At 37.5% G+C, this 27,757-nt stretch overlaps 1 protein-coding gene across 4 annotated transcripts; it reads right to left on the bottom strand.

The window, feature by feature from the left end:
- TANK (TRAF family member associated NFKB activator) lies at positions 1–27,757 on the bottom strand. Of its 4 annotated transcripts, none has more exons than XM_065840647.2 (10): positions 27,640–27,757; positions 26,902–27,031; positions 22,731–22,877; positions 19,463–19,571; positions 18,552–18,664; positions 11,834–12,013; positions 10,491–10,567; positions 8,240–8,358; positions 6,083–6,666; positions 1–1,833 (listed from the first exon to the last, which is right to left on the bottom strand). In XM_065840647.2, exons 3-10 carry the CDS (start codon positions 22,827–22,829, stop codon positions 1,666–1,668), a joined length of 1,449 nt encoding a protein of 482 aa, XP_065696719.1. In that variant the 5' UTR covers positions 22,830–22,877; positions 26,902–27,031; positions 27,640–27,757; the 3' UTR covers positions 1–1,665. The 4 variants fall into 4 exon arrangements, with proteins under 4 accessions (XP_065696719.1, XP_065696720.1, XP_065696722.1 ...); XM_065840648.2 differs by lacking the exon at positions 27,640–27,757 and adding an exon at positions 27,270–27,625; XM_065840650.2 differs by lacking the exon at positions 26,902–27,031 and having other exon boundaries at positions 27,640–27,724.

Genomic DNA, 27,757 nt, shown 5'->3' with positions numbered 1-27,757 from the left:
GCGAGGAACAGATGACTTTATTTTCTTTAAAGGTGATTCGCAGTTTGTCAAGCTCTTAATAACGTGAGCTCCTGAGCTCGAATTTCACGGTTGAGAGGACAAGTCGGTTTTGTGCCGGGCTGGCTGGAGATGTGCAAATCCCCTTTTCTCCTCCCAATCCTGGAACTGCTGCCTCTCCCAGGAACCACCCCCAGCCGTGCTCTGTGGGGAGGTACTTCACATGCCGTGTCCAGGGATGAACGTGTCCTCCTCAGCGCTGCGTACTGGCGGGGGCTTAGGGCTGTTAACAGTAACAAATGCTTTCTCCAGGTCCTGTAGCAGACATGCACTGCACACTGCTGTTTATTACAGTACACTCTGTTGACAGCCAGTCACAAACATGAGATGTTTAAAATAGAGAAAATAATTGCAGAAAAAATTTCTAAAAATTATGCAGGTGTTGATTCTTCCAGAAATTGGTCACCTGTGAACGAATCTTTAAAAAGAGAAACTGTTGTGCTTTGCTGCTATGAAAATATTAATGCTAATTATCAAGTACCGGGACTAAAACCTGTATTCAGTTCACATGTAAAAAGCTCTAAGCCACCCTTTACTGTTAATTTAAATTACTTAGTAAAACCCTCCACTTTTTAATTTGAGCTCAATAAATCCAGAAAATGTGCAAACTTTATCAGAATGCAATGTTTCAACTAAACATAGATTTATATTGAGAAAGCCACTAAGCATATTCAGGCTAAAAATGAAGTCACTGAGATTTGTGTGATTAGGTTTTCCCCTTTCTAAGCTGTAACAGATTTGAGCAATCCTTCATAGCAGACCAGAAGGAAAAGGAAATAATCTTCTGTACTCTTAGTTTTAGGGAAAGTTTAACCTTTTCTCACTCTATGCTTCATATTAATTTAAGCTTTTCTATGAAACTATTTTTACTAATTATTAATACTAGAAAGGTACATGAACAAAATAGCTATTTTTTTATAGCATGTAACATATCCATAAAATTGCTCCTGTTACATTCTGGCAAAAGGGTCATTTATGTGCTGTTTGATTACTCTCTCTAGTAAACAATTCATCTGGGAAAGTCAACCATCCATTTATGCCACTAGTGAACAAGTCTCTCCTAATTTTGGCAAATTGGCATTCAGTTACTGTGATGATTTTACAAGAATCTGAATTAAGAGGTTCACTATTGTAAGTTAAATTTGGACATTTTATAATAGAAATGAAAAATGAGAGCATACTTGTCTTCCTGTTTACTTTAAGAAAAACATAATAACATAAGTGGATATTGAGAAAAAAATCCTAGCATTACACCAATTTCCCCAGCCAGATTAAGGTGTTAATCCCGCAAGTCTACACTCATAAACATAATCATGACTTTGGGCCTACTCAGGCAACAATTAATTGGGAAAAAAAAAAGGTGTTTAACATCACTCTCAAAGGTAATATTGAAGCATAACAAGCAATAATGTGAATTACAGTACTGAGTGACTTAGAGTTTCATTTTACCTCGCCAAAGGACAATTAAAAATGTGCTTATCTGACAAATACTTTCAGTCATGAATTCTCATTACAATGTCTTAATTCTTAAATTCTTAGCATATCTATTGAACAAAATAAACCAAGTGTACGCAAAACCAGGGATCCATTGAATTCTCATGCAATGCATTAAGACTGTACTTTAAAGTGGGAATACAGATGCCGAAGAAAATCTTCCTTAGATGTTATAGATGGTGGTAAAACTTCTCGACAGAATTCACATATTCCACACTGATTCAGTTCAGAGTCTGTATAAGGTTGTGCCAGCAAATCATTGTCTTGAGGCTGCCAAACGAGCTAAAGGAAACAGAAAATGATTACTGCTGTGGTTTACATTATGCTGTGGTTTATATTTATATAACAAAATACCTACCTCTTTAAACTAGGTGTCTTTTGCACCTGTCTGGCCAGAGACATTAACTAGAGAGTTCTCATTTAAGAAAAGCAAGATAGGACTTTTATGCCTTGGTATTTATTAATGATAAATACCGCTATGAGCAAAAGTCTGTACTATCTGATCTGTGTCTGATACACATTTAGGCTTTTCTCTAACTTTGCCTTTCAGTATTTTACTGTAGGAGCCCTAGTTCATAATAGCCACCTAACAGATATGAGAAAACACATTTTTACCTTTAAATATAATGTTTCTTGTAAAGAGTTAATATGAAACATATTTGTATTGTTATTGACATATAACTAGTTTTCAGTTTACTTACAAAATGAGTAGAACCATGTCATATGGCTAAAGTTACTTATTTGCTCTGACTGCCTTTTAGTGTAAATGTGTTTCAAATAATCTGCTTTGGAATTCCTTCCGCCATGACAGCATCAAACTGAAAGGCACCATCTGAATATCTATCCCTGAATTCAGGCAATTCTGTGAACTATGGTAAATTTGGTTCAGTAGCTACATTGCTTTTGGTGCCTGAGCTAGCTAGTTTAAAGCCAGCAAGTCTCTGTACATGACACAGGAGTTCAGGGGACTTCAGCCTGATACATAGTTTAAGTCAGAGTGTACACTATTTAGTGTCATGCCAACTAGGAATCAGTTTTAAAAGTAAAGTTAAAAAATAAGTTTCGTTACTTTAGTATTAGCATCACAAGATAAAATACATCTATGTTATATGGCCGGGACGTTTAGGTTTTGAATAAACTGAAAACTAAATGCATAGTGCTGTGACTGCAAAGTAGACAGAACATCAGCAAGCTGGTATGAGCTCTATGTGGGGACGGAACCTATAAGAGGAAAACGCCCTACAGTTTTTTTTTGGCTCAGTTTTCTTCTCTCGTGCTTCACTCACACATGGAAAGACAAGCAAGAATACTTTAGAAAGTAGTTTATTCAGAAGTTTTAATTTTTTTTCTATCGATATCCAAGTAAGTTTTAATTTTCAGCTCTAATTCAAATTTCATCATGCCAAACCATTAGAATCTGTTGTTTATTCCTCCCATGATAACTCCCAGTATAACTAACCTGGCTTTCATGGTGGTTAATCCTTCTTTTTAAACCAGCTAAACTTTGGGAGTCAATTTCCTGTCCATTCCCTATTTAAACAGTGTTTAGCTCATCAGACAGCAATAGCAGATTTACTGTCTTTCATTATGGTCAGCAATCCATATAATTAAATTGACTAATTAGTAATTAAGCGCAATCACACTTTTTTTCAGCTCAAAGAGTTTACTTATTGTATATTGCTGGTGTAAATTGCATATTAAATCTATCTAGACACTGACACACTTGAACATCCCTACAAAATCTCTTTAGAATTACTTGTTTCTCATATCTTGTTATGAGAAGCACCATTTGGAGAAAAAAAAAAAAAAAAGAAGATAAAATAGTCCTGTAAAAACCCCACAAAGGACATAGTAAGATTTCTAACCTTGGAAGCACAAGGGGAACCCACTGAGGCAGGCACTTCCCTTTCTTTCTTTGAGTGTTAAGCATGTGCTTCATGTGCTTTTCAGAATAGGGATATATTTGAGCAGATGTTCTATTTCAAAAACATTAACATTCAGATTAAGATCAATAGACTATCAATTTGCTTTTAAAATCATGAACATTCTTAGAAATATTTTGGTGGAAACAACCCCCTCAAACTGTAAATACCGATAAACACACACATCTACATGCAAGTCTTACTTAAATGTAGTCTGTAAAATCCTAGGTCCACTAATATCCATGTTTATTTTAATCTGCTGCTCTTTTCAGTCACTTTTTTTTTTAAGTTACATCCTAAGAAAACAGTACTGAGTTTTCACATTTAGTATCCACATAGAAGGAAAGATCTAAATTTATTACAGCAACTGAGAACAGTTCCAAGAACTTACTGTTGCCAAATCTATTGCATTTATGGGGTTTTCCATTTTATAAGTTAACATATGTAGTAAATACTTGAAAGTCTTATCTACATTAGGAAAAAAAATCAGGTATATAATTCCTCCCTACTGGAGGTTCAGCAGTCGCAGGGGTGATGGAAGCCATAAGTACTGTAACTACCCCTTAGGAAGGTAGTAAAAATACTAAGAAGTTTATACATAATTTTTGCTACGCTTAATACAGTCAAAATGGCACGTATGCATGTAACTATTTAAAAACATTAGTATTTTAATATACATATATATTATCTGTGAATCAATTAACAGTCTGGAAAAAACTCTCGAGCTGAGTCCAGGAAAAATACTTAGAAACCTCTTTTCTAGGCAGCTGAATAAAGGTGACTGATGTTTAAATGTATGGATATACACAGATGTATATTTAATGGATTCTAAATTAATATTGGCTTGTTTCAAACAAGCTTCTGGATAAAATATAATACTTTAATCAATGTCCTTTATGTTCTGCAGTGCTATTGTAGGTATGACTTAGAAATACTGAAACAGTTCACCATTGCCTTTCTTTTCTTCAAGTGTTAGCATTAGCCTTATTACATTTTCTCCATAAAGTATTTATATTTTAAATGATAGCTCAAAATTAATCTCATTTTGCAGAAATACCAAGGATCAAACCAAAGGCTTATTGCTATTTAACCGCTATTCTTCTCTACTTTTTGAGCTGCATACTCCTCTATCAATTTATCATCAACATACCAGCTGTTTCACTTGCTGTAATATACAATGCAGGGTGCCATCTATTGAAAAATGAATACACAGACTAACTAGTAAGAGAACAAGCTGGAGAGGCAATACAGAAAAAGAGGATTGTAACAAGCAATGGAGTGAATGCTTCACAGCTCCACAGGAATTCTACCAGTGATAAAATAATTGGTTTAATTTGTTTAACTCAGCTACAACTTTAACTGAGAATCCAATGAAAATAAAAACACAATAAAAAACTGTGATTAGTAGGTTGGTAAAGAATTGAGATCTCCTACATTACAAATACATATTTAAAATACATTTTGAAAGATCAGGCTTATAGTTTCAATTATGAAGAACAGCAAATTTAACATGCTTTAAACTCTTCATCCAAAACTGGTCTGCACTAGAAAATTAAACTAGACTGGGTATGTTTTAGGAGAAAATATCAAAATGATCATGTCCTAAAAACACTTTCCAAATGCTAGTTCTGTATGTCATGCAGTGGCCAAATTGAGAGCTAAAGCTCTTCTGCTGCATGTACCTTGTCATTTGCAAAGAACAGAAAATGACATCAACGTAAATAGTAAAAGTATGCCAAATCCACCCTCACAGAATTCCTAAATATCACTATTTGCTTATTCTTGATAAGGTGTCCTCTTACAAGGTGTAAGAAAAGTCATAGAAATGTAAAGGTCCATAATAATTTTGCCAGCAACTTCGGTTGAGACAGGGTGTTACAGAAAAGCAGCAAAGTATTCAGAGCTGTGATTGTCAGAACCTGCTGAAATGTTTTTCTGCTTTAAAGCAACTGGGCCTTGCTTTCAGAAGTTCCTATGGACTTCAAGTAGCTATAACCAAAATTCAAGCTGAAAGCACCTACACAAACATAAAAGTCAGTATTTTAGTGAACTTCCCTTCGTTTGAAAAAATAAATTTGCTTTCCACCTTGACTGCTTAAACCAAGAGAAAAAAAAAAGTTTTCTTAGAGGGGAGGAATAGGGTGCTTTTCATATATCAGATCAAGATAAAAAGTAGATAATTTTTCCACAGGGTTTATTTGTTCAGCTTTTTACTCAGTCCATTTCTCATATTCTCTGTTGTACATTAACAACAATTAAAAGAATTATGTGCCCTCTTCAACTGAGATCAAGGGTAGAAATAAAGCAATCGAGGGGGCAACTTCTGATTAATGACAGCTTTGAAATAGATATAGAAGCAATTAATATCTAAATGAACTGAAATTTGTGCAAACATATCCAGTTCTTACATATGCTTTAATTTCTGCCATTTAACTGGAAAAGTAACTTGTACACATACTTCAGTATCAGGAAGAACTGACAAGAGATATTGTCTTAAAAAAAAACCTGATGAGATACCTGGCAGAATATATTAATCCTGTCTCAAATATATTTGCAAAGTGGTTGTCTGAATCATTACAATTTTTTGAAATGTATTTATAAAAAGATACCTGATGAGGACCTCTGACGGTTGTCCCAGCAGCTTCTAAAGAAGAAAAAATTACTTCAGATATACCGTGGTTTGTGTGCTTAGGTACAAATGTGAAATTCGTGTCTGTTGTTTTGAAACATGTTTTGTCATGGGTATTTTCTATGGGCATGTTTGCATGATCTGGGGGGTTTGTTTTGTCAACAGTAGTTAAGCTTTGTAAAGCTGAGGTCATGAGATCAACTCCATGAGCTTCAAATGAGTTAGGTTCCAATTTACTGAGGTTAACAGCACAGTCTCTGTGCTCCAGGTTAAAATGACGATCTTGAAGCATGTTTTCAGCTATACTGGTACAAGGAACTGTTGGTTTTTCCTGAGTGCTCTGCAAGAAAGCAGAGTCATTGTCTGTAGGTGGAAGCTTGACATTAAATTTAGAAAGTGATTCTACAGAGTTGTTGTCCTCATCTTGGCCCACTCCTCTTGGTGTGATAGATGTGATGCATGATGCACCTCTATTTATATCCTTTATAACCCGAGTCTTAAAAAGCTCTTCTGCTTGTTCATCAGTTTTATCAGTGCACTGTATTGGCATGGAAAACTGTATTTCTGTGAAAAAAAAAATGAAGAAGTCATTAAACTGAAGTACAGTTATTAAAGGTGGTGTTTTTTGCTTTTTTTTCTTTTCTTGAGAGATTTTTGGTCTTCCTTCTTGGCTTTTTAACTTTTATTTTTTCTCTCTGAAATCAGTTTGAGGCATAGTTCTTTCTGTCCTAATAACTCCATTTGTCTTTGACTTATAGCTATAAACATTTTCATTTTATTGAAAAGCATGTCGTTCCATACTCTTAAAACATACTTGCACATATCTACTGAAGTGTTCTGGCAGAAATAGAAGCTGGAACCAAAACCATTTCACACAGTGCCAAGAACATGCTAGGCACCATGAGCATGATTTTAGAAAGTATTCAGGTATCAAACTCCCATTGGTTTCCAAATTAGGCAAATATTTAAACTGAGTAAGTAGTCATAAGTGGGACCATATTTTCCCTTTGTTTTGAGAATTCCTCTTTCATTTTTGGCACTTTATTAGAAAAAACAGTAGTAATACTCATGGTTACTCCTAATCAGGTGAGAGAATAACTTCAGTACATACTAATTGTACAGCAGCCTTCTGACATCACTCAGATATTGTAGTAATGTGGGCCACCGAAGTAACAGAAATCAAGCAGATTAAATCTATATCATGTATAGCTTTTCACACAGTTGAGTTAGGCACTTAATTATGGAAAACAAATCAATTCTGAAATAAGTTGCCACGCACTCATACCCCAAAATTCCCACCTCCAAATAATAAAGTTTAGTTGTGTACAATCGGAATAGAACAATACAGTTCAGACACAGCAATTTGAAGCAACAAGCTACACATTAGCACTTCATGTAACTAACTTCAGTAATGGTATAACCTAAATTAGAAGCAAGTGCTGAAATCAGCGTCTTTTGCTTCATGTAAGTTTGGCAGGTGTTTTTTGAAATCAGTTAAGAGTCTGATTCTACTATTAAGAAAAGCTAGTATGGAAAACCCATAGTAGCTTACATTATATTAAATGTAAGCATTAGCAGAACCGGACATTCAGGACCTCCAGTTGCAGCAAAAATCAAACCTTTCTTTTGTTTTCAGGAAGTATTGGATTAAGGTCTTGTCCCATATGATGGAACAGTATTCACGAATCTGCACAAGGGAGTCTAGAAAATAAGTCCTCTGACTCTCCTCAGTCCAGCAATTTTCCTTTAACAGATACAGGGCTAGAGACATTCATAACAGACATCTTTTGAACTGACAGCTAAATTAAAAGCAAGCAAATGCTGTCATTCACACAGTGTGATGGGATATCACATGTAGTAAGTGCCTGCCTCTCACTCCAAGGGACAAAACAATTACAAGAGCCATTGATGTGATGACTATCTTTTATAGCATGTGGTTTGGAGCATTCATCATAGAATGCCAAAACTGGCGGTGTGTTTTCTTGGTGAAATACTGAGCACCATGTGAACAGACTTGAAAAAGGCAGATGGTAAACAGTGGAAATACTTCTATGTATGTGTAATTTACAGTATTTTCAAATATAAAGCAAAGCTTTCAAACAGTTGAATCACAATAAGAGCTTAAGTATGATATTACCAGTTTCAGGTTCTGGCTTTATCTTAAATGCACTCAGCTGGTCTGTTTGTTCTCTGGCTAGCATACATATTCGATGACACTCTTCTTTCATGTGCTGGAAAACAGTCTCCAGATTATCCCTGGAAGACCAAAATTGTAAATTAAAGAGTCAACCAATCCAGCTTGTTGTGACCTTTAATCCAGTCACACCCACAAACCAGAGAAAAACAATAGTGTAAGCTACTTGGATACCTTGCTCCTCAACATATGTATATGTATTTTTGTTCTCTTCAGTAAAAGCAAGCAGAAGAGGGAAAATAAAATGTTGTCAAAGAGCTGCTAAGTCATAGTATACACACATATATTTGAGCTTAGGGCCTCACCCTTCCAGAAGCACTCCCCCCCCCAAAAAAAATCTAGCCTTTATATTTTTTTTCAGTTCTCTCATGTATTTTGTGGAATAGCTTATCTTTCACAAGGGTCGTGTTACTATCTCATTCTTGGGAAAATAATATGCTGCTGCTGTGAACATTAATTTTCTGTGTTTCATACTTTGCAGGAGAAGGAAGACACAAGCATTTGTTACTGCTCTTCTCTGTCTACCTGATGTTTTGGAGAGGGGCTTGTGAACCCATTCCTTCTCTTTTTGAGAGTCACATGACTTTTCCTTCTGTTTTTGACAGATATTTTTATTTATATCTTTTCCAGAGTATTATATGGACATCCGATATTTAGTTATCTGCACTGAGAATGGTAATATTTCTTCATACTGGCGTGAGCTTGATTTGCCCAAAGGCACTATGTTATTCAGTTACTAATGCATCAATAAAATTCCATTGTGAAATTTTAATAAACTTGCTGAGCAATTTATATTTCTAAGCACAATATCACGGATTTTATGAAATGAACTTCAGAGGTGAAAAAGTGAAGGTGGTGACAAGCTGGATTTGTGTTCTCTTTTGCATCTTTCTATCAAAAGAGCTCAAAAGGGATTTTTCTTTAATCCAGTGAATTGTTTTCCTTTTAATTGCTTATTCATATAGCAATCAGGAATGTCACGAGCTGTGTTCCAATTTCTGCTGTGCTGTGTCTATTTGTATCTTATTTGAAAACAGATCTACAGAAGGAGTTAACATTGCTACTGTTAACACATTCTGACCATTTTTTCAGGGTTTTTTATAAACAACAAAGTAAAAATGACTCTTAACACAAGTTTCTAATTGGAGTCTTAAAATATACATATGATTAGATGAATCAATCTTAATTTGCTAGACATTTGTGATACTATAATCTTACTAGCGTAAGATTACCAGTAATCTTACCAGTCACATACCTCTTTCCAAGAAAACAGTAAAGTAAGGGAGCTATTTGAAAGGAGGGAGACAGAAGACAGATGGAAGGTTTTTAATTTTTCAGATATATATCAGTAAAGACAAGAAAGTCTTTATCACACTACAGTATTATTTCCTATCATAAAGCAGTAGTAAGTCAGACTAAAGATCCACATAGTTCACCTAGCCTATGTCTGAGAGGGGCCAAAAGCAGATGCCTAGGCAAGACTATAAGATGACAGCAAGAGTTTATGATATTTTTCCCTAATACTCTCCTAGCCTCACCTTAGAGAGAATCTTCTACTTTACCTCAGCAAATTTGTTAAAAGTGTTATTACTGCCCTATCCTGTGAAAAATGCAAGCCTAGCACTGTGGTCAATGTTATTCCCAAAGCACCGGCAGAAGAGGGAATACTTGCTTATGAAATACACTGCTTTTGGTCCCTTGGTCATAGCAAGGGCCTGCTGGCTTCAGCTTACAGATAACTTGGTTTCAAACTCTCTCATTTAGGATGGATCAGGCCAAGAATTATTTCTTTGTGCTGACTATCAGACCTCCTCCTGACAGCACAGCAGGCTCCTCTGCTGTGCTGCCATCAGTTAATCCATTACGGCTGTACATTCCTGCTCTGAAGAGAGTTAATGCAACGGAGTTAATGCTTATCCTAAACCTGGCATTAACATCCACTGCTGTTTCCCACAGAGTTTAACCTCCTGCTGAATCAAGTGACTATTTTGCTTCCTCCCAACTTATCCCTAAATACTTGCAAAGCCTCAGTTACGATTCCACATAGTTGCTGGCTTTATTACCTTCCCACACCAGCTCTGTGACCTATGCTGCCATTTTTAAAGGTACTGTGTAGAAAAGAGGGAAATAGCTGGTCTTATTTAATAGCAGAAAAGACAAAAGCAAATTAAACAAATGCTGCAAAAGCATTTACCTTTCAAGCATAGGTGAAATATCAGACATCCCTAGAGATAATTCATACTTATCTGGAACAACTTTCTTACTTTTCACCTTGAAGTAAAATATGAAAATATTGATCACACATTAGTATATTAATTTTGCTCTTCAGCTTAACATGAATACAAACATAACGGGATCCTTCATTTAGTCCTTCTGGAAGCTCTCAGAACACTCAGAAAATGACGAAACCATTTTTTTACTGTTTGTGTGAAATTCCTGTTTTCAGTTTAACTTAGCAACTCATTGTGGATTCCTCTGCTTGTACTCCCTTGAAAGGAAACTGGTTTTAAGAATATTGCTTGACTGTAATTCTATTTCAGTCATGTATAAGGTAAGATTATGTGTTGTATATAAGGTTGTCAGTGACGTGTCCAGCTATTTTAGCTCTAAAAAATAAATTTATTCACTGAAATTTTCAATGAACACATCACAAGCTAATATGTAAAGAGTTCTAGCCCATTTTTAAAGAAGTTATTAACTTTGACTACCACCTTGTGGTTCACTCTAGTATTACATAGTTTTAAATCTGCCAAACATTATGAAAAGTTTGTTTTTTTTTTTTTAATAATAACCAGTCATTAAGCTGCACTTCTACTAGCTCTACGTTACCAGATGGCCTGGGTAGTTCATGTGCTCCAACTCAGACACAGAGCTTGATCATATCTCTGCCAAATCAGATTATTTTAATGATAGATTGTTTATAATCACAGACCAATAGCCTACATTTTACCTTGCACTGAAGTGTAACTGCAGCTCCTGTAGACACATTTGAGCTGCCTTATACCTTGCAACGTGGGTTACAAACGCTTGCCATTTTAAGTTAAGCAATGCTTGGGAAATCTAATAGCAACAAGTTGTGTGTTGCTGTGCTCCTACTCTTACCTACATTCACTTTAAATTAGCTAGCTAAAATATGTTGATGTGGTTAGGTTCACACTGGTGGCCACACTCTAGCTATCCCACAAGGACAGAATAGCACTCTGGATGCTATTCAATAACAAAAATAGGGTGGCGTGAAAGTGAAAAAGTGAACTCAATCTTGGTAAAAACGTCCAACTGAAAATTATAGAACAGAAATGCTAATCTAGAGTTTTCACAAATACAAAAATTTTAATGACATAACATAATTAACACAAAAAGCAAACAATAAGTACTTACTAGTCTGGTGTTCCCCATGCACTTCATATTCCTAGTAATCATATAATGCTGACATTTAAAATCAGTTTCTTAGAATAATTAGTATAAACATATTTGAAAGAAGTAATAATTTATAAAAGTTTTTTCTTTATTTTACCTATTGTTCGTTTCTTATCTTACCTCCCTTTTATACGTTGGGATCTCTGTACCCTTCTGTGCTTCACTTAATTCTTTCAATTTGCTTTTCAGAGTTCTTATTTTATCTTCTTGATTGGAAATAATAGATATAAGCTTCCTTTCCTTTTGATTGTTTTTGTCCTCAAGTTGCTTCAACTTCATGCTCTCACTTTCTAACTGTTCCTAAAAAATAATTTTAGAAACACCAGTACAATTAATAGAACTGAGGCTTGTGGAATATCACCATTCAACAGTCTGGAATATGCTAAATTAAGCTTTTTTAACATAAGTAAGGGCCAGTCTTATTTATTGCATTATTAATTTTAAACTGGTAGTAAGGATCTTCTACCACTTACATAGATGTAACTCATCATAGTTGATTAATCAAAACAACTGTATGTTCTGAATTTATGAAAGTCATATTACTGTTTATAAAAAATAAAGATGCTTTCTTGGTTCACTTACTATATAATTCACATTACCATTCTATGTATTTTAACAAAATAGTATTTCATGAATCTCAATCCATCTTAAACAATTTGAAGAAGCTGATATTCTGCAGCTAACTTAATTTTCAAGCAGACCCAAGAACAGAATTATAGAATCACAGAATATCTCAAATTGGAAGGGACCTGTAAGGATCACTGAGTCCAACTCTCTGCTCCTCACAAGACTACCTAAAACTAAACCACATAACTAAGAGCGTCATCCAGATGCTCCTTAAACTCTGACAGGCTTGGTGCTCTAACCACTTCCCTGGGGAGCCTGTTCCAGCATCTGACCCACCCTTCAGTCAAGAACCTTTTCCTAATGTCCAGTCTGAACTTCCCCAATGCAGCTTCATTGCATTTCCTCATGTCCTACTGCTGCTCACCAGAGAGGGGAGATTAGCATCTGTCTCTCTGCTGCCTCCCTTGAGGAAGTTGTAGACTGTGATGAGGTCACCCCTCAGCCTTCTCTTCTTCATAAGTCTTGCCCTGAGACCTTTCACCATCTCGGTTGCCCTTCTCTGGACACACTCTAATAGTTTGTTGTCCTTATATTGAGGTGCCCAGAACCGCACACATTACTCGAGGTGGGGCCACATCACTGCAGTGTAGAGTGAGACAATCGCGTCTCTCGCCTGGCTGGCAACGCAGTGCTTGATGCACCCCAGGACACAGTTGGCCCTTTTGGCAGCCAGGGCACACTGTTGACTCATATTTGGCTTGCCATCAGCCCAAATTCCCAGACCTCCTTTCCCGGGGCTCCTCACCAGCCTCTCGTGCCCCAATTCATATGTATAAACAGGATTACATTGCAAATAATTGCAATGCTATAAAGATTTGTGAAACAAAAAGCAGTGGCTGACCCCACTTTAACTATCCATCTGGTAATTAATGGAATTTTTATGTATGTGGGCTTTTTGGTGGAATTAAGAAGAATACAACAAACTTTTTTTTTTAATATGGACAAAGATAGTCCTTGGATAACTTCCAAGAAACAACCTATGGTTAAAAACTGTGGCTATGAAAACCTTACACTTGTCAGCTTACAAAATCTATATAAACATTGATCTTGAACTGTACCAAGTGTCACAAAAAGTGGTCTGCGGTTCCAAGTCTGTCTGCATAAGAGAAATAAGCCCAAAGGGTTAAGGCAATAAGAAATAATGTAAGTGAAATGCAGAAAGGTAGTTTGTAGACAGGTAGGGCAAAGTGAAGAGGAAAGAAGCAAATAAGTGCTTTTTCAAGAAGATTTTATTTACAAATGGGACCTAAATAGAGTGAGGTTGTGCATTTGGAGATTAGGTAGGTAGGGGCTACTCTACTTGACAGCGACAGCAATGTAGGGATGGGTCCAGAGTGGTCCACAGAGACACCGGGTGGATAAGCAATGAAGATCCATCAGTACATCCTTGTCATTCTTGTGCACCATCAGGATATCACACCAGGAAAAACACCGGAGAGATGATTACACTCTTTGGGATCTTTCAATAATACAGTCCTTCATAGCTTACAGTTTCTAATACTGATTGAATTAGGGTGTTTGCAATAATGTGGCAACATTTATAAACTGGCTGAAGTTTTTAAAGCTAATGCCATGACAAATAAGTATGTCACATAGGTCATACCTGCTCAGTTAAGTTCTTGGCCACACAATGGATCTTTTAAGTGTGCTGGTATTAAGAGCCAACAAAGAGGTTACACCTACATTATGAAAAGATCAATATATTTTGTTTTGGAGAGGCTTTGTAGGATCAGAGGATAATTCAAGTTGGAAGGGGCCTCAAGCATTCTCTAGCTCCTAATCAAAGTATGTCTGCTCAGCTTACTCAGTTTAGCCTTGAATTCTGTAAGGATGGAGGCTGCACAATCTCTCTGGGCAACTTTTTCCAATGCCTGAGTGCCCTCATGGTGAAAAGTCTTCCCTGATGTCCAGTCTGAACCTTTCATGTTTCAACTGCCCATTGTCTCTCATCCTCTTGCCATGTACCACCATTAAGGGCCTGGCTCCATCTGCCCGGTAACCTCAACATAGGTATTGAGGAGCTATTAACTTGCCCTGAAGCCATCTCTTCTCCATACTGGACAAGTCCAGAACTCACTCTAGTTTACCAATGTCTTTCCTGTACTGGAGATCCCCAAACTGGCTGTAGTATTCTGGATGCAGTCCAATGAACACTGAATAGAGGGAGATCCTTGCTACCCTGAGCGTGCTAGCTGTGCTTCTGTTAATACACTCCAGGAAGCTGTTTCCCTTCTTTTCTGTCAGGACACAGAGCTGGCTCATGTTCAGCTTGCTGCCTAACAAGACCCCATCTCCTTTCCAGCAGAGCTGCTCCACAGCCCATCAGTCCCCAGACTGTACTACTGCAAAGGCCGGTCCTTTCATTTTTCCCTGAAGTGTGCTATAATGCCCTGATTCAGTGACTTCCTAGGATAAGCAAACTGTCAGATGGTTTCAAGGAAAAATACTATGATGAACTACTATAACTGGTCTCAGGAAATGTTAACTGTAACTTATAACAGTTTAACCACAAACTCTTCTTTGTTATTGGGTAAAATTAGCTTAGACAGATGAAGCAATAAGAAAAAAGGCTATCAATACCAGAATTTATTTTATCAGGTAGCAAGTCCTAATTAATTGCACTGCATATATCATACCAGCAGCAAAGAACAGCTAAATGTATAAAATTGTCAGCTAGCATAAAATCATAAGGTACAACTTTCTTTGCATCAAAGATAGGAAACAAAGTGACACTAAAGAAGCGGTATTGACTGCAACACACAACTCTACAAGACTGCTGCAGCAGCTGCTCTTAATACTTAAGTCATTTTAGCACCATAATTTTGAGCATAAAGATGACTACCAGACATCTGCCATTCCTCTGCTTATGTCCTGCATGGAAAAAGACCTAAACATTTATTGCAGGATGAACAGTCCTGTATGCCATATGCATCATTCATTCCCAACACACAGTGTCCTCCCCTTTTTCATGGCACAAGAAATTCTGATCAAAACTCACATGGTGTTTAATACTGAGGTTCTTGACCCAGGAAAATATTAACATGAGCATGTTTTCTTGTCATAGGTATTAACTTTAGTGTCATGATTTATGGAGTTTACAAGGATTCTGACTCTATACTAAAAATAGCATGCAGAAGAAGCTTTACATGACATTGTCTAATCTTGCTTAACTAAGGTTTTCTGTTTGCTGGGCAGCTTTGGCTCTGAAACAGTAACTGGATCCACATTCTTCCTAGTTAATGAAGTTTAGCCAGGCTGTATTAAAAAACAGGCAGTAATTTAGGTCCATTTTGTCTCCTCAAGCAGGGGACTTAAAAAATCTGGTCATCTTGTATATAGCTTGATACTGACCATCAAGCCAATGTGATCCACTCACCTCTTTCAGTGAAGATGAATGTGAACAAAAGAAAAAATATGACACACTGGCAACAGAATTTGACAACAGTGGGTAAAACACACAAGTATGGCCACATTCTAGAAAACAGAGAAAAGCTAGCCCCTCCCTCACTTTAAACCTCTGAAATTTAAGCTCTGACCATGCACCTATTACAATCAATCCAGAATTTCTATTAACTTTACTGCAGGACAGGATATAGTCCACTCAGAAATCCCATTTGACTTAGCAAAAGATAGTTTCAATAGGTATTGATAAACCCAGGCACCTCCAGCCAATGGAGAGACTGAGTTTCAAGGAAGGACAGGAAGAAACAGCAACATTTAACTTAAAGACCATAATGATAATTTATTATCTGGAACTGTACATTTTGCAAGCCTGAAATTTTTGGTCGTGAAGTAGAATAAAGCAGTTAATGCAGTAGACGACAATGGATGTAGACAGAATTTATTTGGTTTAGAGCAGAATATGGATAGAGTATGATTAGAAAACTACAGGCTTTGAAATAGAATAATTGAGCTTCCAAATTTGAATAGCTGAAAAGCCAATACTTTATTGAATTAGATACAAGACAACTATACAGGGTCAGTGACAGGATGATAGATTTTTGGTCTAACAGATGTCAAAATAGGACATCTATGGAAGAGAACAAGAAAACAGGAGGCAGTCATGATACATATTTTAATAAATTCCCAGACCTTCTTAGCAATAGTTTCTATTTTCTATAGTTTCTATTCCCAGACCTTCTTAGTAATAGTACCTATTTATCTCAGATTTCTCTTCTGTGAAGTTGTCCAATTTTTCCTTGAAGCAGGACATTCTACTGGCTGACTACCTACAGGCAAAGAATCAGCTCTTTTTGTTTTTAATACGGCATCGATTTTTTTACTTTGTTTTGTTTTAGTTTTACTTCATTTATTCAGAAAGACAGAGAAGTGGTTAACTTGATGTGGTCCTGGTGATTTGCTACTGTTCATTTTCCTCAGCTTTTTCCATACATTCATTCCATGCAGTTTACCTTTTTATCTGTTCTAATTTGTTCCCAAAGCTTATAACCCCTATGAAATCAGAAGGATGGTGCAGAGATATCCACACACCTCTGCAGAAACCAGCCTTGGTCCAGTGAAACATGTTCTCCTCAAGCTCCATGCTCTTAACCACTAGACAGCTACTGCGTTTGCAATAACAGGAACACAGAGCAGGCTGAATCAACCTGACCTTGCATGGGTTTATATCTCTACTGATCCCCTCTGAAAAGACCTTATTAGTATAGCACTATGCCTGGGTTTAAATGCAGACTGTATAGTTGATAGCTGATTGTTCACGGAGTCATATATATAATGTGCACAGATGAAGCAAAATCCACTGTTGAGAGGTAATTGCAAGAAGAGACTACAAAAAAAAAAATGCAGATGAAGACAACTTGCATTCCATTAAGAAAATAGCCCCTGAAATAATGACTCCAGCTTCTCATGCATTTCCTGTAATCTTCCGTAGAGACCACATAATTTCTCAGTGTTTCCCCATATGAAAAAAATATATAGCATACCTTCCTTCCTCCTACTCATTATATGACTAAGTTACTTAAAACTTAAAACAGTTGTCCTTGAGCAAGCATTTGGAAACAAGAGTATGAAATACTAGACTTGCTCAGGTCTCCATGTGCAACCATGAGACATAATTTTTATCCAACTCAAGACAGAGAAATGCAAAAATATGCAAAGATGTTTCATCAAAGAATTAACCCTTTAGCTGGATCGTACTCCAAACAAATGCAAATATTAGGAAAGAAATGACATCTTGTGATTACAGATTCTAATGCAGAAAAATTATATAAAGACTTTTTAAAAAGTAAAATAAGAGTGTATGAAAATCTTCGGAACAATATGTTTAAAATGTCTGCAAAGGCTTAGTCTCAAATGAGATTTCTTCCAAATAATTAAGCAAGCATCAGTAATTCAATGAAATTATTTTTAAATTAACACTTGTGATAAAAAATGCATTTCTGTGAGTTTAGCATAATTAGTTTATAGCTCAGATTTAGGAAACAAATCCTGAGATTAATTATTTTAATTATGCCTGATTCCATTTAAGTGTCTTTTTACAACACCTACGGGGTCTCTGATAAGAAGATTCATATTAAAAAAATAAGAGATTTTATGTTACAAGACAGTTCTCAAAAAACATGGTAGGATGACTTAGGATAAGAACAATGCAACTTCATGCATCTGTCACTGGTTTTGGTCAATATGCAAAATCTATCTCATGTGTTTCCCATCTATTCTGCACTATTGCTTTACTGTTATTCTTGAATGGCCTGTAGTGAAAATCTGTGTTATTTCAGTGAGGAGAGGCAGAAGAGACATTGTATTGAAACTGGATATTTTAAAAAACAAACAAATCACCAGTGTCTTCAGAGCAATGTATATTTCACTTTCCACTCCATCACTTTCTGAGTGCACATTCTCCATTTGTTGCAAAAATATGTGAACTGGTTGCAATGTGAAAAGCTCTTGTGAGAGAAAGTCCCTTCCTGACCACTGGTTTTGGCAGGCTACGAAGTAAAGTAGTTTCCTACTTTGCAATCACAACTATTCTAGGGAGCTGGATGGCCAAACTGGGAAGGATCAAAGATATATGCCTAGTTCACCTAAGCAGACCGCAGCAGCACAATACTTGTGTGCTTCAGGTGAGGATCGTGTAATTAGAAGAAGTGCAGTTCAAAGGCACCAGTAAAAACTTCACCTCTTTAGATTCTCATTGTATAATCACAGCACAAATGCGATCTTATTTTAAGTATACTGCAGGCAACCGTACCTTTAAGAGTTTTTCTCTTTGCTTTGCTACATTCAGTTTTTCAGAAAGCTGGCCGAAAGATAAGTTGGAAGTTTCAATGTCTTCATGCATCAGAATGTAGGGATGTGCATTACCTTAAAAAAAAAAAGCAACTGATTGTCACTGTTGCCAGTCAGCTTCTAAGTGCAAGCAAAATTAAAAAGAAGCTAGGTTTATATGAACTTGTTTATTTTCTTTGAGCAAGCCTTCATATTAAACAAGCAAGAGAAGCCCCATTCTGTGCTCAGAGACAATACAAGACTAAACCAGCAATAAAGAATGTACATGTCCTCTTAAAAATAAAAGCCAACCACTTTGCTAGTATTTATGAAAACCAGGAGTGTTAGGCTAGTGTGAATAAATATTTAATGAGCATGGCAGATTAACACATGGTTACTTTGACTCTTTTCTCTTATTTGTGCAATACAGTCAAACAGCGGAAAATTATCCATCAATGACTGTTTGATCTGAAAGAGAATTACCTGCTTATAAAGCTTAGCATCACAAGCCTCATCTAACATGACCATAGCACAACCTATAAGCTAAACTTATTAACAGATAATTGTAAAATTAGCACGTAACAATTTTGGTTTTAATTCTAGTGAACGACTTGAACCCATATTTTTATAACTTTTATTGGCTTCAGTGCAAGCAGGTTCTACATGTAAAGAAAAATCTCACCATTTCCTGCAGATGATAAAGAGAAACCTCAGAAGTGTTGCATTTTAAAAATAGATTTTGAAACTGCACATTTGTGTTAAGCCTCACATTCACAGAAAAGTATGATCCTGCTCTGAGAGATGTATATTGTAAAAACTGAAGCCACAAAGTCAAAACTATTCTTCAGTGCAACACAGCATAAAATGAAATAACGTGCAAACTAAAGTACATACCTCTATTAGCATTCAGAGCAGCTAACTGTGATTTCAGTTCTGCAATAATGCTGTTTTGAAGCTCTATCTTTTCCTGCTGTTCACGTATTTTCTGCGTGTAGTTTTCTGTCTGCAAATATAATTTAATTAGCATTAATCTTATTCTGTTTTGACTAGGGGTCTCCTATTTGGCATACAAAAAGCAGCTCTGATTTTTAAAGATAATTGTAGTTGTGGACCTTTGTGTGAAAAATCAACTACAATAACCTTTGCAAACCATATTTTTGAGACAGCATTGATTAGAAAAGGCATTGTAGGAAATAAATCCCAATTTTCAGTAACTGTTTCAACTGTGGCAGTTGTAAAGGACAGGATAACTTTAAAGTTAGGATTATTCATTCATAGCCATAGAAAATATCAGGTTTAAAATTACAATTTTAGTATTCTTCACAATGCTGGTCAGTTAGTTTATCTATAAAAAGATGTAATTTTATTTCCCTGTATCTTCTAACAACGACATTATATTAAAATGGGCTTTCCAAAGGTAGATTTTAAATGGAAAACAGCAACATTGCTTGTTTCATACAAGAGGTATTTTATAAATAACTTTAATTGTTTGTGAATGGACTTTTGCCTGTTCCTTTGAGTGTAGTAGACTTGTTCTTCTAATCTAGAAAGCCCAGGGGAAAAGCAAGCAATCAGCCCATTCTTCATCCAGCTATATTCCATCTCATGCTATAAACAGGCCATACAGAGCCTAATAAAACTGCTCACATTTCACCAAAGTGTATGAACATTGTTATACAGCCAGTTAACTGAAGAAATGGTCAGGTGGCAGAGAGATGCTAATATTAAAAACCTATTATTTCATTAGCACATGCCTAGTGTTGCAGCTACAGTGGTGCTAAAAGCAGGCAAGAAAACTTGTGAAGTCCTAACAAGGAAAATTACAGAAATGCACTTTATTTTTCTGAAATTAAGAATATTTTCTGAAATTAAGAATATTACCAAACAGGTCACAACCTGGGACAACGCTAGGTGTTGTTTTCATGTCTATTCATAGTTTATCCACAGTGCTATCTAATTCTCAAATCTTGGTCACATTTAAATTCCACACATCTCTACTGGCCAATGTGTTTGTCTGTAAAGTAGGCAGGAAAAAAAATCTACAAGGAAAATTTATTTTAAAAGGCCAGGTAGTAGTTGTACTATGAGAGTTTACTTAACAAAAAAAAAAAAAAAAAAAAAAGTGATCAAAGAGCAGTAAACTCCAGTAGCTATAAGAGACCTCATGAAGCGGAAAAATCACTGAGAACCAAATTGAAAATGTACAACAGCAATGTCTTGTCAACACTTCTGTACAGAGCACAGACATGACAGCTAAAACAGACAGAAGAGAAGATGCTTTTGACAGCCAGTGTGCACAAATTATTCCTTGAGTCAGATGGCAGCAACAAGTTACCAACTAGAAGATCTGCATGACAACCAACCATCCATCTGTATCAAACACCATCTGGCCGAGATGACTCTGGCTTCTGTGTGCCTGACATGGCTCCCAGCTCTGAAGACTGGCAAAACAAGTGGCCTATCGGTAACTTAAGTAGTAAACTGTTAACAACAGAGTGGTGGACAATCCAACAATGTATGAAGGCCACACAATGAACAGAGGAAGTTACCAGAGCAAAGCACTGTGCAAAGGTCATTCAAAACCCATGAGTTGGGTTAAAAAAAAATCAAAATCCAAACCCCCTAAAAACAACACAAACAAAAAAACCCCAACTAATTATAGTATCAACTCTTCTTGAAAAAATACTTTTGTTCTCTTTTGATGTGATGAAATCCAACTACTGAAAGATTAGCACAAAGATTTGAACTGGCAGTAATCCTTTATGAAAGGCTTTAAATTTCCAAACCAGTAAAAATGCAGATAGAAATCTTGCAAGCATTTAGTTCGCTTCACACTGATGATCTCACATACTTTTCTGGTTTTCTTCCATAGACTTTAGAAGGGTGATCTGACCTTACACTTGATGTCTTGTACTTTCATGTACTGTTAGATGACCCAGGAATATTAACTTGACTGTTGTTTCTTCAAACATTCTAAGATGTTTTGCCTTTTGTTAAGTTAGTTGCAATTTCAGCACAAAATGTACTGACTTGTGCTTGTTAAGTACAGAAAACTCTATAGAGTTGCACCAGCAGTGCTGCAACGGACTATGAACAAAGACAGACTGCACAGTGGATGATTGCACACAGGATTGACTAGATACCTGTTCTGCAGTGCCTCGGCTAGTTTATTTTGCCAAGCAAGAAGATGGCATGATTGTTCCCAGATATAAGAATATCCTCTAGCAGACCTTTCCCTGCTCCCAGTTCTGTTTCTGCAACTTGACACTGAGTATGGTTCTTCTGTTCCAGCCTACCAGTTCTATGGAAGTTTCAGAAAGGCCTGTAGCATCAAAAACATTCAATCCTTCCTATAACAAAGGTTCCATTGTTGGGTAGAATATGAACAATAACAATAGTATTACAAAGCCCAAAACTGATAGCTTTGCAATAGGCTGGCCTACATGATGAGAAGTCCTAAAATACTTTTGCTTTACAATTGTTTGAAATTATTACAATTATTGTTTTCAACAATAGATGAGGTAAAAATTCAAAGGTGCTCCTTACTGTTCAGAATGCCTCCTGAATATTTCTGTTACTTCATAATTAAAGAATAATTGTACAGATTATTATTTTTTAAAAATGAATACTTATTGTAATAATTTCAAAGTAAGTTTGCTGTAAACATTTAAACACACAAACTCTGTTGTCCTAATAGTTTGCACAGCGCTTAACATATTAGTCTTTCACCTTGACATAAACTAGTAATTCATATGGCATATCTTCCTACTAACACAAAAACTATTTGTTTTAAGCTATTTAGATTAATAATTTTAAAAGTAATTTTTAATAAAGCAAATTAAATTTCAATAAGTACTTCATTAAAGCTAGGTAAATTTTATACACATCTTTGTTGTTTCATTAATCCTCCAAAATAGACAACTCTTTTCTCACCTTTGAAAACTACAAAAAACTTAAAGGTTGAAAACCTGAAAACCACCTACTAGATTCACAGCCTAATGCATTATTCAGCAGTGTACTGGCCTGGTTTCATAATGGCAACTTCCAGCTTTAACAGATGCACTGAAGTGCCTAAAGCTAAAGTGAAACCAAAATCCACAGGTACCACGATCCTCTGTGGGAAGGATGGCTCTAAAGATACAATTCGGAACCTAACACATACTTTTTGCTGTAGTTCTTTCACAGCATGGTCCCTATCCATGCATGCTTGTCGATAGGCTTCATAAGCTTTGTTAAGCTGCTCTCCAATGTTTTTGTCCATGATTCCCAATGTTGTTTCATCACTCAAAAGATGATCAAGTTAACAGACCTGAAAAGTAATGAGAAGGAAAAAGAGAGAGTTCTATGAGACAGAAGTATGTAACTAAAAACATACGCAACATGACTTGTATTAATTTCAAGTTCAAGTAATCTGTGCAGTATATTTGAGCAGTAACTCACATAATAGTTTGAACTATAGCTCTGCTCACCTCAACATTTAATTTTCTGTACAGGGATAGGTTTAAACAAAAGCCAAATAAAAGCAGGTTAACTCTGAATAAAATTCTGGATGCACAGAATGTGTAAATGTACATGTAGTTACAGTGTTTGAGGACTGGGACTTAAAATTTGTGCAGATCACCGGTTATCTGATTTGATGACATTTCTAACAGTTTAATGTTTAGTCAATTGTGAAATAACAGCATTAAAAACCAAAATAAAACTCAGCTTTTGGCATTAAGCAATAAAAAGATAAAAGTTCAACAACATTAGGTCACATGGACCTATCCTATTCTGTGCCACATTTGAAAATGGCAACACAAGCAACACTGCAAGGTGAATTAAAACATCTTCTATCTAAAAATCAGTGATACCAACCAGAAAGAACTAGCAAAACTCAAATCTTTTCACACAATGCTATCAACTTTTCACACTTTGTGAACAATTCCAATAACAATTACTGAAACTACAGCTCATGAACTTTGACACATAAGACTACAACACTATTAATTGTCACAGACTTCAATTTCAAGACAGAGTGAACTTTGCAAACACAGGTGCTTTGCTTCTGTAGTAATATGACATGAATTTTACTATCTAGATTTATCATAATGTAAGTACAGTAGAGGACAGGCTAGTGAAAACTCAAAAACACTCCAAATAGCACCAGAATTAATTAAAAACACACCAAACAGTAATTCACATCTCCTCTCCTGATACTTAAAGCGTGGTTACTCCACGGTACGCAGTATGGACAGCCACTATAATCTCTCACTATCTGCTGGGATTATGCATAAACCACAGCTATTCTTAAGGAAAGTGGTGCAGTCAGAGAAGAACAAGCCAGGCAAGAAGGGTATGAGGATAACTTGTCTTGGACCCTGGTCAAAATTCTAAGGATTGCAGCTTGAATCACAGAATGTTAGGGATTGGAAGGGACCTCAAAAGATCATCTAGTCCAATCCTGCTGCTGGAGCAGGAACACCTAGATGAGGTTACACAGGAATGTGTCCAGGCGGGATTTGAATGTCTCCAGAGTAGGAGACTCCACAACCTCCCTGGGCAGCCTGTTCCAGTGCTCTGTTACCCTTACTGAGAAAAAGTTTCTTCTCAAATTTAAGTGGAACCTCTTGTGTTCCAGTTTGAACCCATTACCCCTTGTCCTACTGTTGGTTGTCACCGAGAAGAGCCTGGTTTCATCCTCATGATACTCACCCTTTATATATTTGTAAACATTAATAAGGTCACCCCTCAGTCTCCTCCAAACTAAAGAGCCCCAGCTCCCTCAGCCTTTCCTCATAAGGGAGATGCTCCACTCCCTTCATCATCTTTGTTGCGCTGCACTGGACTCTCTTCAGCAGTTCTCTGTCCTTCTGGAACTGAGGGGCCCAGAACTGGACACAATATTCCAGGTGTGGTCTCACCAGGGCAGAGTAGAGAGGCAGGAGAACCTCTCTCCACCTACTGACCACCCCCCTTCTAATATACCCCAGGATGCCATTGGCCTTCCTGGCCACAAGGGCACAGTGCTGGCTCATGGTCATCCTGCTGTCCACCAGGACCCACAGGCCCTTTTCCGCTACACTGCTCTCTAATAGGTCATTCCCCAACTTGAAGATTTTGTTCATGTTTTTTTGCTCTTGAATATTTTCCATATCATAGAGCCTGAACACAGAAATGTGCTTTGATTTTCGTAGAAGGTGCAACAGACTGCTGAATAGATATTGCAAGTCTTGTCCTGCAAAATTTATTTTAATCATGTGTGTTTATGTGAAAAGCAATTGTATGTCAACTCTGGCATGGCTGTACATCATTAGTGGTGAAATTAATTCTTTAGCAGCTTGGAATCATTTAGGGATCCTTTGATATAACAAATATTACTGAAATCCAAGTTTATGAGTTTTGTATGAAATGCCTAAATTGTTTCATATGAACGAAGGCTTCTGCTGGTACCAAAAGTAATAGACCCAACAGGCAGAATTGTAGCAGTGCATCTGATTTTCTGCTTCGTAGGGAAAAATCAGGAGAATAGTAGCTAATGTACTGGTAGCTCCCTAAAATCCAGACTCCATGCAATAAGAAAGGCACAATAAGAGTCACTTTAAGATGGAACTGTAACTACAAGAATTGGTGTTACATTCCCCCACTAATTTCTGCTTCCACCTCACCCTTCCCTTTCTTCCAGCACAAGCAGCCTTACTGTAATCTGTATCAACAAACCAGTCCAGTTTAAAACTAAATGCTAAAGGTATTTTTGCTGTGCTAGTTTTAATGCAGATCAGTTCCACAGACCACTTCAAATGGCATGAGAACATAAGGCAGTCAGCATAGGAGAAGAATGCAAATGTCAGCAAAATGCAGACAGAACTCCTGTGTTCAATGGCAGCATTAGTTCAAAACTGTAACATGAAATCACAGTTATGTAGCAGTGATGGAAGTCCCACTGCCAAAGGATACTCCTGCCTTCCCCTATCTCTGGCCATGTATTTTTCCTACCTACTTGTATCAATATTAGCATTTCTATCATACACAGTTGAGTATACCCAAGTAGCTTCCTACTTCCTCAGAAAAGCAACCCCCTTAAAACCAACCCCAACATTTAAACTGCAGCTAGCTCACTGTGAAGCTGCTGCAGCACTACTGCAAACACAAGGAGGCAGTGGGAACATGAGACTAGCCGTGGGCAGGACTGCAGCAGTCTAGATTTAGATTGGATTAAACTACTCTGTAGTCACACCCTGAACTGCCAGCTGCTGGAATATATAACTGCTTCTTATGTTATCCATCTCGCATCCAGAGCTCCCTGCAGTTAGAAAAACTGGCTCCTTTTCCAGCTTCTCCTCCATAGGTATCAATATTTATCAGGGAATTCGCCAACTGTTCTTGTCATTTATTCTTGTCGCAACATTAACAGCAAAAAACCCCACAAACCTCAGCAGCCCTAAAATAATAAAAAAACCCCAATCAGCAAAACAAATCTCCTCACTATTATAATCAGGCTTAGTTATGCTGTATCTGTACAGCAACTGGAACACATTCAGCCCAAAGTTTAAAACCCTGATCTTTAGCAGCCAACATTCTAGATGTTCATTAGATCCTAAAGACTCCTCCAATTATTAACAGCACTATGTAGTCAGAACAGAAGCAGCAATACAAAATGTTGCATTTATTCTAACAGGGACAGAGTCAGAGAGAGATTAGCTCTAAAGTTTGTCTGATGAGGGTGTCCTGCAAATGTGAGTACCTGTGAGTGTTGTGCTCCTGAAGCTTTGGCAAGGAGAACTAAAATTTCATCTTTGAGTAAAGACTTGAACACTGGAAAACAACTGAGTATAGCAAAAGTTGTAAGATAAACCTTTAAGTAAACAAACCAAATGAAACCTTGAGATCAGGTGTGTCAAACTAATTTTCATCAGGTGCCACATAGCCTCCCAGTTGCCTTCAAAGGGCCGAATGTAATTTTAGCACTATAAATGTAGGAATAATTACATTTATACAGTCCTAAAATTACATTTGGCCCTTTGAGGGCAAGTGTGAGTCTGATGTGGCCCCTGGTGAAAATGAGTTTGACACCCCTGCTCTTAAAATACTGGCTTCAAATAAGCAACATTTTGCCGCTACAGGTGGGAAAAAATAGCAGCAGTAATATGAATTTCCTATGAGACAAATGCCAAAAAAGCCCCAATGCAAGGATTTGCAGCATACTGCTGTGTTTATCCTGAATTCCCAGCTCTACAGATCACTAAAGAGGCACCTTTTGAGTTTTAATAGCGCCTCAAAAAACACCTTAAATTCTGAAAAACTTTTAGCTAATCATGTGTATATACACATTCATCCATAATAAACATGCCTACCTCTCATGGGTTCATATAAGAACATAGATGCCATCCAGAAGCAAGTACTTTTCTACACATTTCTGCTTTCAAAATAGCTTCATGGAAATATTTTCTAAGTTATGCTGCCATCATCTTGGGAACTGGAAACCTGTTGAGGCAATCATTTGTGAGAGACTGAGAGTTCACTGCACTTGCGTTTTTTCCGTTTTTCCTTTTTTTCTAATGGACAAAATTCCTCATTTGCCCGACTACGGGAAGAGTCGGAAACGCAGCAGGAGTCCCTGAAGCCACAGCAGCGTTACAGCCCTGCGCTCAGGGAAAAGACGGCGATTACGGGAGAGCTGGGGATTCACACCCGCGCAGTTTCTGTCCCACACACAGCGCACCTCTTGCTGCTCCTCCGCTCGCCGCCGCCGGCGATCGTCGTCCGCGAGCAACCCCGCCGCCCTGGCTGCCGCGGCCCTCCCGAAGCGGCAAGGGCGGTGGTACCCTGCCCGGCCCTTCCGCAAGCACCGAGAGCACCTCTGCCCGCAAACTATGCGCCCCTTGCCCTGCTCCCAACGTCAGGCAAAGGGGCACCGGAGGGGGAAGCAGCGGACCTGGAGCGGATGGCGGAAGTGGGGAGAGGCCGAGGGCAGGGGCGAGCGGGAAGCCCGCCGCCAGGCGCCACAGCCCGCGCCCCAGCCCCCCCGGGCCGAGCGCCCACCACTCCCCGCGGAAGGGAGCGGAGCGGCCTTAAAAGCGACTCAGACTTACGAGCGCCTCACAGAGCCCGCAGCCACTCCCAGCACAGGGCACTCGCTCTTGCCTCAGCACCTTAACCCAGGAACCAGAACTGACTTCCTGTTGGGTTCTCCCCGCCCTGTGACGGGCC

Source organism: Patagioenas fasciata, chromosome 7 (genome assembly GCF_037038585.1).
Source record: "Patagioenas fasciata isolate bPatFas1 chromosome 7, bPatFas1.hap1, whole genome shotgun sequence".
In the NCBI taxonomy this organism is placed as follows: domain Eukaryota; kingdom Metazoa; phylum Chordata; class Aves; order Columbiformes; family Columbidae; genus Patagioenas; species Patagioenas fasciata.
This window is presented reverse-complemented; position numbering and strand designations above follow the sequence as displayed.